Below are 17,162 nucleotides of genomic sequence, written 5' to 3'. Positions count from 1 at the left end.
AAATATATATGTAAGAAACATAAGACGGAGTATGTAATCAGCAACGATTATACCTGTAACATTCGTTCTTACATAGAGAAGATAGGTCTCAATATTCAGCTCGTCTCTTAGCGTCAGCCTTCAAACTCTCGTTGTAATTCCGCGGTGTATTATGGAACTGCCGGAATAAATTGTACAGCTTAAGACATACAATTGACGTTCAATAGTGGAATAACGTTTTGCACACGTATAAGAAATCCTGTCAGCTTGTCAGGATTGTATACTGTTACCCTATCAGATAAATAGTGTTAGTTGTATCAATAAGTAATCAATTCTTCCTTTGTGAAACTCTATATTCACGACATCATTCAAACATCTATTCTGCTTTAATAGTATTCACTATTTGTTCCCGTCATCCTCTGTCGTTTTGACCAAACGGAAGATTGGAAGGATATTTTATATAATATACCACATGGGTACCATAGTGAATTACTTATTGGTAGACCTAATACACTCATTGGTACACCCAACAGTCTGCTGCACTCATTTAGGAGAACCTTGTGGATCCTCTCGTTCAAGACATCGGGATCCCTTGGTTCTCCTTGAAGGATTCTCCTAGGAGGCATTTAGCAAGAGCCTGCGCGGACATACAAGAGTTACAGCAGCACATCGATTATCGGAAACTCCTAAATACAAATTACTGGAACACAGAACGAATGGACAAAGACGATACTTTTTATTAATACATATATGAAATTGTTGATCTTCTAGATCAGGGGTCGAGAATCTTTTTTTGTAAAGGGCCAAATAGTAAATATTTTAGCCACTAAGAGCGTTATAGCTAAGCACTAGTTACAGCGCGTACTTTGAAATTGTAAAATCTATTCTTAGCTCGCAGGTCGTACAATAAGAGGCGGTGAGCCGGACTTGTCCCGCGGATCGTAGTTTGCCGACCCCTGTTCTAGACCAGTGTTTCCCAATGTGGGGCGTACGTCCCATCGAAGGGCAATTTAAATATTAGGGGGGAGGGGCAATTAGGAAATCATTGACATTCGTCACCTTATCGATAACAGTTTTATCTATGTACCTTTTTTATTCGAAGAAGCTGTTAATTTTAAACTTTTTTTAGAACTTGGTCTACTATTATATGTTGGGAGATATCGAGATGAAACACTGTCCTGGACGAAATGTGTACCGGGAACATCCATTTATCAGAATGGATTTGTCTCCCTATTCGTCTGAGTAATCAAGATTCTTCTACCACATCGATATTTTTCTTACCAACCATAGTTCAGTCGGTTAGTTAAGACATTCTCGTTACCATTTAACGTTCGCGGGTTCTGGCGAGTCGTAACGGGATGCGGGGCCGATTGTTTCATTGCTTCGTGGCAAACAGCGTTAGCTGCGTTCACAGAGAGGCTTGTCGAGACCGTAGATCGTTCGTAGGATAATGCCCGGGATTAAACTTGCCTACTTGACGTACCGGGACGTATGCAAATCGGGGAAGTCTGTAATGTTCAGTTCGAGACCGTAGTGTCCGTTGCTCTCGTAACGTAGAAGATTAGTCTGGCCGTACCGTGGCACTCGATATTACCATTAATAATGTCACCTAGTGGATTGACTAACTTATCTAAATTATAGATCGATCGTTACACGAGGGAAACATCGAGGGATTTTGATATGATAACAAAAGACATTTTACGATTAAATATGAAATTTCTGAGAGGTGATTGCAGACAATACGAGGAATCTCAAATTCACCATCAAAATATGGATGACCCATTTCACAGATATTAGACTATTAAACGAAGGACGTTAAGTGTAGAACACGGAAAGTAAAGTTTGAGTGTCCCACGGAATGGATTTAATCAGAATCTTTTTGTTTGAAAGATAAAGATACGTAATTAAAAAGGTTCGACATCGCGGATTTCTCTGTGATGGTAATTATGGTCCAAGGTTCGCTTCTTTTTTCTATTTGTTCTCCAGCGAACTAGCCAGGACTGCTCGGACGTTCACAGGGAGATGTTGAGCCGATAAATAATGATTGTATGGAATTTCCTGTCGTGTTTTCAACGGAATCCTTCTAATTAAAATTGCAGTTCTGCTGTACGAACGGGCACATGGGAATTATTAAAGAAGAATCAACGAGTAATGGTTCCAGATGGGATTACGCGAACGTCAGTTAAGCAGGCCATACACGGTGAGGTTTACCTCGAGGGTTGGCCTCATGAGGTCGTCTCACGTCAGCTTTCTATTGTGCGTGACCCGTGTAGGTCGATCGAAATAGCGTCAAGAGACGTTAACTATATATCTAGTTTCAAATTTATTTATAGACACCGGAACAGTGTAATTGTATATCATTCGCGGGGCGTCAATGCCGTCGCGGATCGAGAACGGTGCCAGAACGTGGACGGAAGAAACACGCTGAAATAGTACGCGACGTTCAATGTCGCGGACCGTTAAATTTCTCGATCCAAAGCTAAGAAATATCAAGAACCCGAGGCGCCTGTTTCCCTTCATTCATTCGTCATTCGTGTAATCCCGCTACGTTACTGGACCTTATCAGTGAATTATCACCATTTTTTTGCTGTTCGGTGTTCCGGTTTAAATGGACAGACACGTGGGAACATGCGATGGATCAAGGTTGAGTATATGTTGTTATCGTACTGTCGCGTTGAATGTTATGTAAATAGTTTCGAGCGAACTAAAATTGACTCGAACAGTCGAATTTAACACTAGAACTACCGACGTTAAACGCATATTTTCTTCGATCGGTGGATAAACGTGGAAAACTTTTGAAAATTTAGAGAAATTGACTAATTTCTTCGTGTAACTTGTAAATCTTCAGTACGATGTTGAAAGCTTCATATCGAATAGTTTCATACATTTCTCGTCGAAATTTTCATTCTTGGTTTGGCGGTCGCTGGGTTGCCCATCACTGCTCTAATATTATTCACGACTTTTAACATCGTCAGTTGTTTCTTTATCGTGGTAATGAAGGTGGACTGGGACAACCGGCAGAATGGCCGATCGTATTTATTTGCATTTGTAATTTCACAATATATTCGTTCGTTGTAACATCGTTCGTTGCAGTATACCCCACTGCATTGATAATTAAAATTTTGTTATTTTGTCATTCATTGTATCGGGCATTTAACTTTTAACGAATTAATTTTGCTAAAAAAGATATGGGTAAATAAAAGTAATGTGGACCATTTATATATAATTTTCGCAAACCAACATACAACTGCAAAGAATAGACAACTTCTGATCGAAGTATAAACTCCTCTCGATTATTGTCTGGCTTGTTCTACACGATTATTGTCCACGCGTTATCCCAATCACCGCAGGGAGGTGGGGAATCTGTCAAACGCATACTTTTTTGCCCCTCCACGTTTATTGCCGAGGCTCGGGCTTCGGGCAAGAAAAGAATTTACGAAGGTCTGAAACATTTCTCCCTACAAGATTATTGTCTCAGCGTGGACCTGAGTTCGGGACGATAATCGCGATGAGTCTGTACTCATAAAAGTCTCGAACCTACTCGACGAGGGCTCGAGTATATTTGCGTCGAACCTGTTCCGTTTGGATTCGAGTCGAAAAAATATCGCTTTACTTTTTTGAACTATTTATGGAATGTTCGAAACTATCCAGTTCGATTCGAACGTACTAATATACTTTATCTCCACCTGACAGTCCTCCTTTCCTTTCCCAATCTCATCTTCCGTATCTCAATATGATGCACACATACCGTTTCCCCAAAAACGGGAAAAGAACACTAACACGACTCGAACGAACAGGGACCAAAGTGACCGGAACGGTGGCATTGGTGAACACGTGGTCCCCGCGGGTCGCGATACGAGACGCGTGCGAAATTACTTGCCGGTCCGCCACACACCCCGGAGGACACCTACTTCCTCTCCTTCTGTCTCCCCGTTTTTTTTCCACCATCTTTCTCTTATTGGCGACCACACACACGCGCGTGTCATCGAATATCGCGTCTGTCTTCGCCTGTCTAGCTTTCTATATCACCGACATTCGAGCCGATTTGTGCCTCCCCGTCATATCGCTGCAAGGCCTCGCGACAGTCGGATCTTGCGCGCGAGTTTCTTCAGATTTCATAAGCTTCGATCGTCCCTCTAATTAGCCGATCCTCGTTCATCGACGACGGGACGCGTCGATGTTGAAGAAGGGGAGACTCAACGGTTCGCTTGACGACGGGAAAATTCTCCGTCGGCCGGCCGAACCAACACGACCACGCTGATTTACCCGGAGACGTTTCGTCTGGTGTCGGGCGCCAATTGATACTAATTAAACGACGACGTTCGTTATCGTTTCCCGCGGATTGCCATCTTCGTCGACAGGTGTGCACTTCGATCGTTAACGCTTTCGTCGCGTTTCGTTGCGTAATCGAGTGTTAATTACCCCGGGAATTAAGGGGCCTGGCCGACAAGAGTGTCTAATTAATACGTCGAGGTGAAAGATCCTTTTGAAGATTCAAGGACCGATTCGTCGACAGCGAGAACCGTAAGGGTTTTAAGATGGTGTTCGTGAACGTAACTGTTTCGTTCTGGATGTATCATTTGTTGGCGATAACGACGTAACGAACAATCACGATTTTAGGACTATTCGAGTTCGAATGTTTCGATCGGTATTGTTTTGTACGAATTAATGATATTATAGTGACGTGGTGAGTTTTCGAAGCTCACTTCATGGATTTAACCGATAGAAAGTAGAAACAGTAAATGTTTTCTTTTCTATACTGATAACTCAAAAATTGGTAATTTTTAGTTGTGTTGTTGTTGGAGCTAAATGATCGATATGTATCGGTGTGGTTCTGTTCCTTTTTCTCGTAGACATTAACGCGTGTTCGGTTCATGGGATCGTAGAATAGGGTTCGTTCTGTGGTTCGACGATTTGGGAATGATGGTTTTGTTATTTGATTCAGAGTGGTAGACGTAGATGTTTAATAGTAACAGGTTGTTCTGCTGATAAGTGATCATTGTACACTGTTCGAAACAATTAGAGTATCGTGTGTCGCTCAATTCGACGTATAATATTCGGAAAGTAACCAATAAGATAAAATTTTGTTAAATATCGTAACAAATAGCCATTTTGTAAATGATATTACAGTCTGTTTCATTATTTCACTATTTTCCTGCTTCTACAATATTAAACCTCGTAAACATTAAACTCACTTTTCTCAGTTTCGAAATATAATGAAGTTACAGAACAATTAAAAACTAGAGGAAATCAGTGTTATTAATTCCTTAACGACGTAAATATTGACAATGTAATGAAATCCCCGGTATGTTACTTCGGACAAGTGTTCTCTCCCCGTTAATCCTTCGATCTATCACACGATCCTCCGACTCGTGACCCCTAGACGCCGGTGTCGATTTGATGGTTTCTTCCATTGATCGGTAACGGTATCATTAACATTAGAACCGACGTTCCGAATAATCCCTACTCCGAGCAATCTCCCGACACTCGCGTCGTTCGATTCATCGACATCGGTCGGGACACATTGGTCGCGACGCCGCGCCGTGGCACGTTTACAATTCAATTCCAACGTAGTCGCGTGTCACAAACCACTTGATCCCAGGCACACAACAATTGGACGGCACTACGAGACGCTTACGTTGTGCAGTTAACGGTATCGTTTAAGACGATCGGAAAACGAAAGGAACGAGACAGTCTCGAGCTGGACTTTGGTCCACAGTGTTTCCAGTCAATTGTTATCGTTTGAACTTCTAACCGGACCGAAAATACGTTTCTTCGGCCAAAGACACTTTTCAAACGTTGGTCGATCGGATTTCCGCGAGAGATGACTGCTCGGTGAGATTAGTGTTCTTGGTCGCGAGAATAAATTGTATTGGACATTTTATCGGGCCCTCCCTTCACCTATTAATAATTATTATTAGCTGGTGAGAAATAAATGGCTGATCTGTTATTCGTATCTTTGAACCGTGCTCCGAATGATATATTTGTGTAACTAATGCCAATTCTGTGACGTGTAGTCTCTAGCAAACGAGAGAAACAATGATAACCTGGATTCGTTCTGTCCAGCTATTCATTTCTTGTGAGCTTAATAAACGCATGAGTTAATAAGTAATTACCACATAAAAGATAATATATTTTGAAAGATCCGTTAGATCACCTTGATAGATCAGCGCTGAATTTAGTAACGATCGTAACCAGACTGCGGATGTTTATGTCAATTCGCAGATTTTGAATGTTAAGTCAAAAATTCGAATCAGGTAGAATTGATTTCAGGCTTTAAATGCTTTATTATGTTTGTAATAACACGTAAATCTTATCAGGCTTTATGAACAATAAAACTATCGATGATAAATTTATATCTATTTCTATCGGCTCGATAAATATGACGAACTTTTAAAGACATTTCAACTTATACATTAATTTCGCCATTTGTTATATTCCAATGAAAATTGCGAAAGATCCAAGAAAATTATATTTGTTGTAACAGTTTAATCATCGGTATAAGAATGTTCTAACGAGGCATTTTGATTGCTTCGGTGGTTCGAGTGTTAAATTTTATATTATACTTCGTTCTGCAGTTGAAAATCTGCTGAAAATGCATAAATATCTGCGGTCTAATCGTAAAATTGAAGTTGAATTCGAAATGTGTTGATTAGCAACGTTTTAGAGGGAATTTAGTTCTTCGAAATTCGGTCGGTTCGAGGGAATAATTTTTCGTTTTCTGTTGTAGAGAGATGAAGAACGCGATGAATTTGAGCAATTCCATAAAGCCGACCGAACGGACGGCACTGAGGCCGAAACTGGAAACGTTCGACGATGTTTTGCCGTACGTCGGCGATTACGGCAGATACCAATGGCTGCTTCTGTTCTCGTTGCTGCCCTACGGAATGATTTACGCGTTTCTATATTTCTCGCAGTTCTTCATAACGATCATACCAGCGGAACATTGGTGCAAAATCGACGAGCTGATGGGCTCGAATTTCACCCAGGAGGACAGGTGGGCTTCCTTTCGATCAAATTCAATTGTTGGAATGAAACATGTCAGGAACAGAATATTCTTAACAATTATATATATATATATATTTTTTTCTCCGGTGTCATTAAGTAAGCCGTTTTGTTATTAAAGTGGTGTAAAAAATTAGTTAAAGCCACTTTCACCTGTGGATGGATGATGATCGTGTCTTCTTTTTATGTTTACAATAAGAAAGGCAAATTAGAGGAACCAGGGACAAATGTAATAATTTGTCTTTCTGAGTGTGCAACTTTTACATTTTGTAAAATTTTCTACAAATTCTTTTGTTCAATTTGTCCTTACCCCTAGAGACAATTACAACACCGTATCTAATTTGAAAAGAAACAATTAATAGAAAGGTTTTATTTATTCTATAGATAGACATAAACATAATACTAAAAATTGCAAAGTATTGTATGGAATTGAAACAGAAAGATACATATACAATTAAAAGATAAAATATAAACTTACTTTTGGTATATTATTCCAATAGGATAGTCTTATTAAGAAAATTACTTACTGTTGCCTCTTGGGGACAACTAAGGCGGTAGGCAAATGAAATTAGTGCATAAAGATGGAAGGAGACGATTGTTGGTCCATTGGCAATTGTTTTATAACAATTGTTACATCCTTTTCGTATGTCGTTTGTCCCGAGTCTTCCCTAAATATGTAACAATATTCTCACGAATTAGTCGAAAGACGTTTGACTGTCCAGTGGGAATTGCATAAACGTTTCTTTTTTTTTAAAAGTAGTTTAAGTCCATTTCTAACAATGACATTCCTTAAAGTTCTGATTTATTGTAATGTTTAGGATTCAAATAGCAATTCCACCGTCGAACGAGTATCCTTATTACGATCGGTGTCTCCGCAAGGACGTGAACTTCACGGAGCTTCTAAAGTCCGGCGAGGATCCGCGTTCAGTTCAATTATGGGCCAATCGAACCACCCCATGCACCAGTTGGGAGTATAATTATACACAGATCCCATACGCCAGCGTGGGTACTGAGGTGAAGTATCTTTCGAATATTTTTCATGTTTCGTAATTAGATCAACCTCTTCAGGGACGAATTTAGTAAGACTCGAAAGAATATTTTCCTTATCCCTCGGCTGTATTTAGTTAAAATATATTTATAAATATTAACGACAATCAATTGGTAGAGTATCCTTTTCTGTTAGGGAACTTCCTATTAAATATTTAATTACAGATTCCGAATGACACTTCGATTAAAAAAAAAACTAAACGTACACATACGTGTCAGCATCCTTCAAGAGGTTAATTATCCTTCGGTTAAGTGTTTACACTAGAAATGAGCATTGAGTGTTTACTAAATTAAATTGTATAACATAGTAATATAGGTATAGTATAGCATGAAATGTATAGTAAATTAAAAGCTAAAATAAATTTAGTTAAAAGTACTAATTATAATTTCAGTAATTGTAAAATTAGAGTGTTAAACAACCGACAGAATGAACACGAAAACTGAAACTTCATGGTTTTAAATTATATTGAAAATTGATATTGCGTTCCTAAGCTTTCTGATCTATGGATGTTTCTGTAAATTAATATTTCTGTAGCCGTATTTAAACTGATAATCGGGGCGGACGAGTTCACTCATCATTTGAAAATATGTCTACACCGGGCAGCACGAGTTATTATCTTCGATAATATTCAAATTATATCGATTACGAAAGAGCGTACAGTTATATGATATTTGTTTCTCATTCATGCCCACAGAGGCAGTACATTTAATCACGTTTTTCTTTCGTCACACTGTCGAACTATCTTACCCATTGGTTTTATTGTTTCCCCTGTACTGCTCAGCCAAACACTTACAAGTCGTATATCAGTTTTACGATTACATATTAATCAAACGAGAATGTTGTTTTCCACAGTTCACCAACGTAAAATGAAAAAAAAAAAAGAAATGTAGAGACATTCATAAATGGACTACGTCGTTCGGTGTGACCGAAAATGCTAAAGCAATTAATTTTCGAAGAATTATTACGCTTAACTTGTTACACGTTCGTTCGGTGTATACAGATGTCATTTTTTAGTTAAGAAATTGATTTTATTATTAACCCTTCCTGATTCCCGTGTATATATATTTAAAACAGTATACAATCTCTGGGCAAAAAATTAGGGCCACACATAATTTTCCAAACTTTTCGCGGTAATTGTAGAATTAAAAGGTCAGAACATATTTTAATAATAATTTGTATTAAATACTAAAGTGCGTATATATACGTATATACATATTTTAGTAGTCAATAAAAATTATTCTTAAATTACGTTCTGGCCTTTTAAATATGGGTGGCTCAATTTTTTTTGGCCAGGGACTGTAGAGATCCGAGGAAAACAAAAAAAAAAAAAGGAAAAATATACATTTTCTAATAATTCTTCTCGTCATTGATACCTTACGGCTTCGTGATTAGCTAGATTGGGTATGCGAGCGAGAATACCTTGTGTCAACGGCCCAGGCGATCTTCTTCTGCGGTTCGATCGTGGGCGGTTTCCTGGTCGGTTGGATCGCCGATCACAAGGGTCGCATCCCTGCGCTGATGATCTGCAACGGGCTCGCCCTTCTAAGCTCGATCGCGACCGCGAACGCGAACAGCTTCTGGACATTCTCGGCCAGCAGGTTCATCACCGGATTGGCGTTCGACAACTGTATCAACATTCCCCTGATAATCGGTGAGAGTCTGAATGAAATCGAAAACCCCGTCGAGTTCGACCAGACAGGTCGAATTAGCACGAGTGACGATTCTGTTTGCGTGAAAGATTAAACGGTTAAAATTACCGCGAGATCAACGCACTCTTAACGTAAACAATTGCAACGATAACACCTGAAATGGCTGGATCTTGCGAAAGACGGTTGTTTTGGACAGGCCAGTGATGCAATTGCCTCTGTTTAATCGAACGCAATTTTTTCCGTTTCGGAGATGGTGTTATTTTTTTTTTTTTTCAGAATAATTCAACAATTAATTGTTTTACAGTTTTGGAGTATATGGCAGTCTCGAAGCGCACCCTAGTCGTTAATATCGCGTTCGGTATATATTTCGCCATAGCCAGCACCATTTTGCCCTGGATAGCCTACTATATTTCAAACTGGAGATATTTCACTTACGTAAGCGCCTTGCCCCTCCTGTCTGTGTTCATCACGCCATGGATTCTCCCAGAGAGTGCCCGGTAAGCGAATTATTTACTTTCGACCATTGAAACTGTCCATCCCTTAGATTGTTTAGCTGATTTCTCTAAATGGAATACAAATGTATATTTAATTTCCTTTGTATAAGATGGTACGTTTCTAACGGGCAAATGGACAAGGTTCTTGAGAAACTGCGAAGAATAGCCAGGATCAACCAGAGGAAGCCGGATCCGCGCATCTACGAAGTTTTTGTTGTAAGTGTATATAGATCATTGTTTCGAACAACGCCAATAGAATATTTTCAGTAATAATGTTTCTATGATCCAGTGACATTCAATTATTACTAGGTTCTTGAGTACCTACCCATTAATCAAAGAGAACATCATCGAATATTGCAAAGAACCTATTCATTTATCGATGCAGTATCTCCTCTCTATAATTATGCTCACAAAAATTCATATTCTAATATTCAAAAACAATAATGAAAGGACAATTTATTCCTTCTATTAACATCGGCGTGAAACCGATTAATACCTGCAAAACCTAAGTAAGTTCTTTCTGGTATAGTTATGCCCTGCGAGAAATTCTAACTAAAAAAATGATTAATTAAAAATTAATTTTTAAGAAATAATTTTTAAATAGTTCTTTGTTATAAAAACAGGGCATTTGTTTAAAATAATTGCAAAATAAGTGGTTAAAACATATTTAACTGAAAGAATTTTTATTTGGTACGTTGTTGTCTCCACTGTGAGTACCCACAAAGCTCATTTTGATTAGTTTGTTAGTTCAATAGTTATAATATATGGAAAAAAGGTTGATCCTAAATTTCAAAAAGTTGTAAAATCAATAATTTTCTAAATTTTCAAAAATCTTTCACGATACGTTTATACATATATAGCTAAGGACCACAACCCATTCAAATTTGAATAAAATCCGAAATGGTGCTGTAAAAATAAATCGTTCGATACCTTTTTGAATTCAGGCTAGTAGTATAATTATTTCAGGGAAATCTGGAAACTTCAAGCAGGGTCCGTGAAACCGCGACGGTGTTCGATCTCTTCAAAACACCCCGACTGGCAAGAAACACCATCCTTCTGGCTCTATTCTGGAAAGTACAATGAAAAAAACCGTTATACAGACTCTTCTCGATTATCGTCTGGCTTGTTCTACACGATTATTGTCCAGGCGTTATCCCAACCACTGCATCACTGAAGCATTTCTCCCTATAACATTATTGTCCTGACGCTTCGGGACGATAATCGAGAGGAGTCTGTAGCGAACAATAGAATGATCGACAGAATGACCGTTGTATCGTATTTGCAGGTGTCTCACAGTGATCGCGTTCGACGGCCATATTTACTCGTTGAAGCTTCTTCAGAGTTCGGTGTTCATGTCGTTCTCCATCGCTTGTTCCACGGAACTTCCGGCTGGTTTATTGCTGACGCTGTTGCTGGACCGATGGGGCCGTAGACTCTGTGGATTTCTCACGCTGGCGATCACCTGCCTCCTCAGCATTGCCGAGCTCATACTACAATCCAGTAAGCGTAAAGCATGTTATAGATATCAAAAATCCTTTAACATCGACAAGCATCGAACTATTAGATTCAGTAAAAAATAACTTCCGTACCCTTTGCTGAAATTCATGCAGTCCAAGATGCTTTCCAGTTAACATTAAATTTATGGCACATTCTCGACCATTATTTAAGTGAATCTAATTGAATTTCATTTTTCTTCTTTATTCTCGATAGTTAATTATTATTCAGAGAATTTTCTAAGTGTACAACGAAATTTATTAGTGATTCGACCCGATATTACCAAGCTTAAGAACACAAAATATCAGACGTACCGAGGAATTCGTCCGTGAATTTAATTTGAATTCGACATGTCTTCCCGTCATTTCACGTAAACATGGCGTTGCGGTAAATTGAAATTGACGGGGGGATAGGAATAGGCTTTCGAATACTTTATCGTTTGGATTTACTGAAATTTTGACAGGGTTCTATTAGTAAGAGATAATTGTTCGATAATATTTTTAGAATAAGATTCTAGTTGAATTTCATGTACTATTTTCGAATTCACTTTTCCAGCGGCCGCGAAATTGGCGATGTCAGTGATGTCACGATTCTGTCTCAACATGGCGGCGAACATTGGCCTCCAATACGCAGCGGAACTCTTGCCGACACCTGTTAGATCACAGGGTGTATCGCTGATCCATATTTTCGGCATTATTGCGCACACTTTAGCCCCTTATATAATCGACTCGGTAAATAATTCTGTCTCTTCCGCGTACAAATTTATTTATTCAACCCTCGTGCACTGTTCGGGGTTAATTTTACCCAAAGCCTATATATGATTCTTAATTATATTTTTCATTATAGAAATTAGTAAAACGATTCGACGAAGAAATAGCGATACAATAGTTTACTGAACCGTGCACGAAGATTATCGACGACAAAATGAAAGTCACGAATTGAATTAGACATTTTACATTACGTACTTCCGTAGTCATTAATAAGTTCTATAATTTTTGTTCGACCAGGCAAAAGTTTGGGAAGGTTTTCCAATGCTGATAATCAGCGCAGTGTCCTTTATGGGCGCCGTGTTTGTCATCTTTCTACCGGAAACTCTTGGTTACAATCTTCCTCAGACCATCAACCAGGGCGAGGATTTCGGGAAAGACCAGAACTTCTGGTCGTTACCATCTCATCAAAAATCAGAGTTCGAACGACCACGGCATTACCAATCTTGCGAACGATAATTATCTAATTCATTCCGGGTATTTTAACAGAGAACGCGATGAGGTAAAAAAAAAAAAAAGGCGAAGGATCGCGTTTCGTCTAACGATAGGTAAAATTCTAGCACATTAGCCCGACGATGTTATGCGAATTCGTGATATATACCGAGGATCCGAATTCACATTCGCGTTTACTGTTACTCTTTGTATTTTACTTGTGTATTTTAAGAGTTTATTTTTTAATATTGTTCCTGTCTAGCGATACGCGGAGCGAGAATGGCTGATAAGTTGTGTTCCTATTCAGTGTTTACTTCTAGACGCTATTTTAAGGATACTTTTAAATCCAACGCCGAGTCTTGTGATATACGCACCTTGGAGTGTTCAGTAGCTCTGGCACTTGCGAGACTTTAAACCCAACGATATTTAACGACCTAGTTTGATAAGACTTTTAATAACCAACTGAATGTTATTTTCCATTACCGTTATAGAAATAGTGTTTTACTTACTGTCACTTGTAGATACTCGAACGCTATAGCTTCCAAAATTCTCCACTGGGTCCTGATAGTAAGAAAGGGATTCAGACTCGTCTCTGAGACGAGTCGTCTGTAGTTAAGGGTCAACTTTATTTTGTTAATTGAATCTTTTAGTTCTGATTTCATTGCCACGATTATAATGAATTAGTATACTCTTATTCCATAAGAATTGAATTCTTTTAATTAGTAGAAGATAGTAGATATCCACTGTGAAACTTTTTAGTCATCGACCGACTACGAGAAAATAGTCTTCGAAACCCAAATAGCATATGACGCCTTGAAGACCCCCATTTTACGGCTGTTTTAGGTCTAAGGCACCTTCAAGCCGTCTTCAAGGCGTCATTGGGCGTCATATGCTGTGTGGGAAATGGTGAAGATAAAATTTATTTTTCTAAAATTCTGGTTAAAGAAATCTTTGCAGAGTTGAGAAGAACAGAACGAGAAAAGTATTTACAGATGCATTTAACTAAAAGAAAATACAGACCAGTACCGCTTACGAAGTGCCAACTACTGAACAGTTCACTATCCAAAGCCACTGGCGTATAACGAGAACGCAAAAGACAATAGTCGTCACGTTTTATAGGAAAATAGTCTCATTTATCATGTAATTGAATAATTTAACATCGCAAATTGTGCCATTACGATAATAATTCTTCATTGTTATACCGATAACTGCAATTATAATGGAGAAATCATTCACGATTTTCCACCGTTCAACCTTCCTTCAGCCGCCATATTGTACACACGTGACTCAGAATGTACCGAGCACACTGAAAGAATCGATTATCTAATAATTATTAATAAACCGAAATCTTAGTCAACAAGTTTGAAGTACTATCGCAAGTACGCTATAATAAGTAATCAAAAATCATTTCAGAAATCTTAGTCAAGAAAAAAATTTCAAGTTGCTGTACATGTAACTTATTTAAGACCCAGATAGCAGATGAGGCCCAAAAGGCGCCCTGGACCTAAAATAGTTGTAAAATGGGCGTCTCCAAGGCGTCATGTGCTATATGGGGAATAAACTTACCTATTATAAATAAATCTTTAAACGTGTTCAATTGCTTTTTAAGGATTAACTACTTTTCTCCAATAGGGTGACCATTTTTTCTGCGGTGCAATTCGGAACATTAAGCCCGGTAGGAAGGGGGAGGGGTAATTTTACAATAAAAAAAATAAAAATTACACTTCATGAAACAAATACAAATACAATAGAAAAACGTGTACCAATGTGGGACGCAGAGCTAGAATCCAGGACGAATGGTCACCCTATTCTCCAGACAAAGAGGGATATCAAGATGCAAATTGTACGAAGTTCGAACTCGTCCGATGTAGAAATACTTCACAGATGTTTATTTGCAAATTATCAATGCTCTCTGAACGATCGACTAAAATCGCTAAAATGTGTCTAGATTTAAATACAACACAGTTGGTACATGTCGATGAGTCTCGTTGTACATACGTATTTTCTAGCGCGATCCTAAATCACGAGGCGTCGAACGATCGAACCCGGAACATGGATTCATCCTTAGAAGGAGTTTCATTCTCTACGCGGGCAGGTTCGAACGATCATTATGTACAGTTTGGATTTTTCTATGGTGGGGAAATGGTACTCGCGAAAATCCCCGATTTCATCGAACAGGTCGCGATAATTGGACCTCGCGCTACCCAATCTACGGAAATGCGACACGTTGTCGTAACGGGCCCTGAAAACGGGGACTAGTCTCATAAGTACGCGAATGATTTTCTAACGCGATCCTACACGGCGTCCGGGATCATCGTTGGTTCCATAGACGTATAATAACTATACTGCTCGTTTGGCTGTCAGATATTGAGGGTCTCAGTAGAAAAGGGGCAAAGGCTACAATACTATAAGTTTACACAACTACTTATAGGAAAATTAATTTCCTCAGGAATTTCGGTATTAACTTGTCGTTATTTTACTTGTTAATTGTTCACTTTCAATGTTAAGGAATTTTAATATGTTTATGTTTACGAAACGGTTCCTGCCACACAGTAATGGGCAAACTCATTATCTAGATAAAAAGTTTCGAATAACGAATAAAAGATAAAAAAAAGTATTTCGTGATTTTTAATTGTTTAAACGTGGAAATTTCGATTATTATAATAAAATAATACTTCTTTATGAATGAATCGACATTTGTCGAACAAGTATTTAATCATATTAACTATTTAAAGCTCAGAACGACACCCTTAGATACTGCTGCTTTTAACTGTGTAGGTTGTTGATGGTAGAAACATCTAAAAATCAATGTAGACGTGGCATGTGCCTATTTCCACTGAGCCCCTCTATCAAAAAAAGAGAGTACGCTTTAGGTCACCATTTTACTTTCTTCAGACATTCATTCCTTTTCATTCTATCTACATCTCTGTTTTCCAGGCAACGAAGACTTTTTCTTATTTTTCACACACAAACACAACTACCTCACAGTTCGAAGATTCGAACGGATCACGAATTCCCGTGAATATACGGGATCGAATGAGTCGACGATTCGCGACGATAGCTGGACGCTTCGTTCTGGACAAATTAATTGCGCACTACTTACAAATAAACACGACGGGGCTTGAGTCTCTTAAAATAATTTCCTGGTCGAGCGAGTACTCGACTTTCCAAGTCGACAATTCGGTGGTATTCATATCGTCGAAGAAAAGTGTCACAGATGAATGTTCGATGAACGTTGATCGTCGACGTTCTAATGGAAAGTATAAAAATACTGCGACAGGTTTTGTTTTCTCAGCATGACCAGTGACTACAGATTTAATAAGATGCCATTGTTGTCGAGGGGACAGGAATCTGTGCCTCGAGAACGAGTGTCATTTGCTCTGTTTTACCACAAGAGTATGAAACACATTCGCACTGCAGCATACATGTAAGATACGTATGGATGTATGTGATAGTACAGACGAGAATCTCTGCAGATTTTATGCATTTATAGCCTATAGGGATCTGTAATATACAATAAAGGACAAAACTTTCATCAGATCCAATAAGTTCTGTGGTTTATTTGGAACCGAATATAATACTTCAGAAAAGAAAGAAATTCCTACATTTGTTCTTTTCTGTATGAATTGCTTTAAAAAATATCATTTTGCATAAAAATCCGCAATCTAGTGATAGAGACCTAACTTCACTCTGGGGTTCTCAGGCAAAATCCATGACCTATCGATAACAATGCCATCCGTAGTTTTATTATATCTGTAGTCACTGGCATGACGAAGAACCGTATCTTGTTTCTTTTCTTTTTTTTGGTTTACGTTCGATACACGTTTTGCGATCGATATATCGTTCTTTATGGTGCTCAATACGGAATCCCAACGTTCTTACCCCTTTCGCTGCGATTCCCAAAGGCGTTCCACCTCCCCCCTTAACACCTCCCGACACGCTCGCAGCGGACCTTAACACCTAACATCACACATACGCACTTTAATGACTATATTTACAAAGGAATTTGGCAAGTTTCACCGCTTGACGCGTCCAATCGCTGTTATACGGTCGCTATAATCTGGTGGAGTCGATCTTCTGAACGCTGCCGGCGAACGCGGGATTCGAGAGACCTTCCTTCTTCCGGTAGGACTTCTTCACTTTCTTGCTCCTGGAAGAGTTTCACGGGAAACTTGAGTAACCGAGGGCGAATTACGTGCTCGTGAGGATGAACGGGAAGTTCGAAAGAACTAAGGGATCTCTAGCTGGTTGGGGGAGGGAGGTCAAAGCAGTGGATGGAACTATTGTTCACAGA

General features: G+C 38.9%; 2 protein-coding genes across 2 annotated transcripts in view; one reads left to right on the top strand and one right to left on the bottom strand.

Moving 5' to 3' along the window:
* The first annotated feature begins 5,545 nt into the window (after window positions 1-5,545).
* Window positions 5,546-13,316, top strand: LOC107188019 (organic cation transporter protein-like). The gene is given in 10 exon segments (XM_015576239.1): window positions 5,546-5,814; window positions 6,710-6,976; window positions 7,803-7,998; window positions 9,425-9,683; window positions 9,986-10,178; window positions 10,286-10,391; window positions 11,142-11,266; window positions 11,461-11,675; window positions 12,225-12,400; window positions 12,677-13,316. Coding segments are annotated over 10 exon segments (1,767 nt in total). The 5' UTR covers window positions 5,546-5,803; the 3' UTR covers window positions 12,896-13,316.
* A 3,037-nt stretch (window positions 13,317-16,353) lies between these two features.
* LOC107188064 (organic cation transporter protein-like) overlaps window positions 16,354-17,162 on the bottom strand; it is a 67,656-nt gene continuing 66,847 nt past the window's right edge. Inside the window, exon 10 of the mRNA XM_015576304.1 lies at window positions 16,354-17,018. Within this exon, the coding sequence (XP_015431790.1) occupies window positions 16,922-17,018 (97 nt within the window). The 3' untranslated portion in view covers window positions 16,354-16,921. The remainder of the gene's footprint in view (window positions 17,019-17,162) is intronic.

The sequence above is a fragment of the Dufourea novaeangliae genome, unplaced genomic scaffold, assembly GCF_001272555.1.
Source record: "Dufourea novaeangliae isolate 0120121106 unplaced genomic scaffold, ASM127255v1 scaffold109, whole genome shotgun sequence".
NCBI lineage: Eukaryota > Metazoa > Arthropoda > Insecta > Hymenoptera > Halictidae > Dufourea > Dufourea novaeangliae.
Note: the sequence above shows the minus strand (reverse complement) of the source record. Positions and strands in the feature narration are given on the sequence as shown.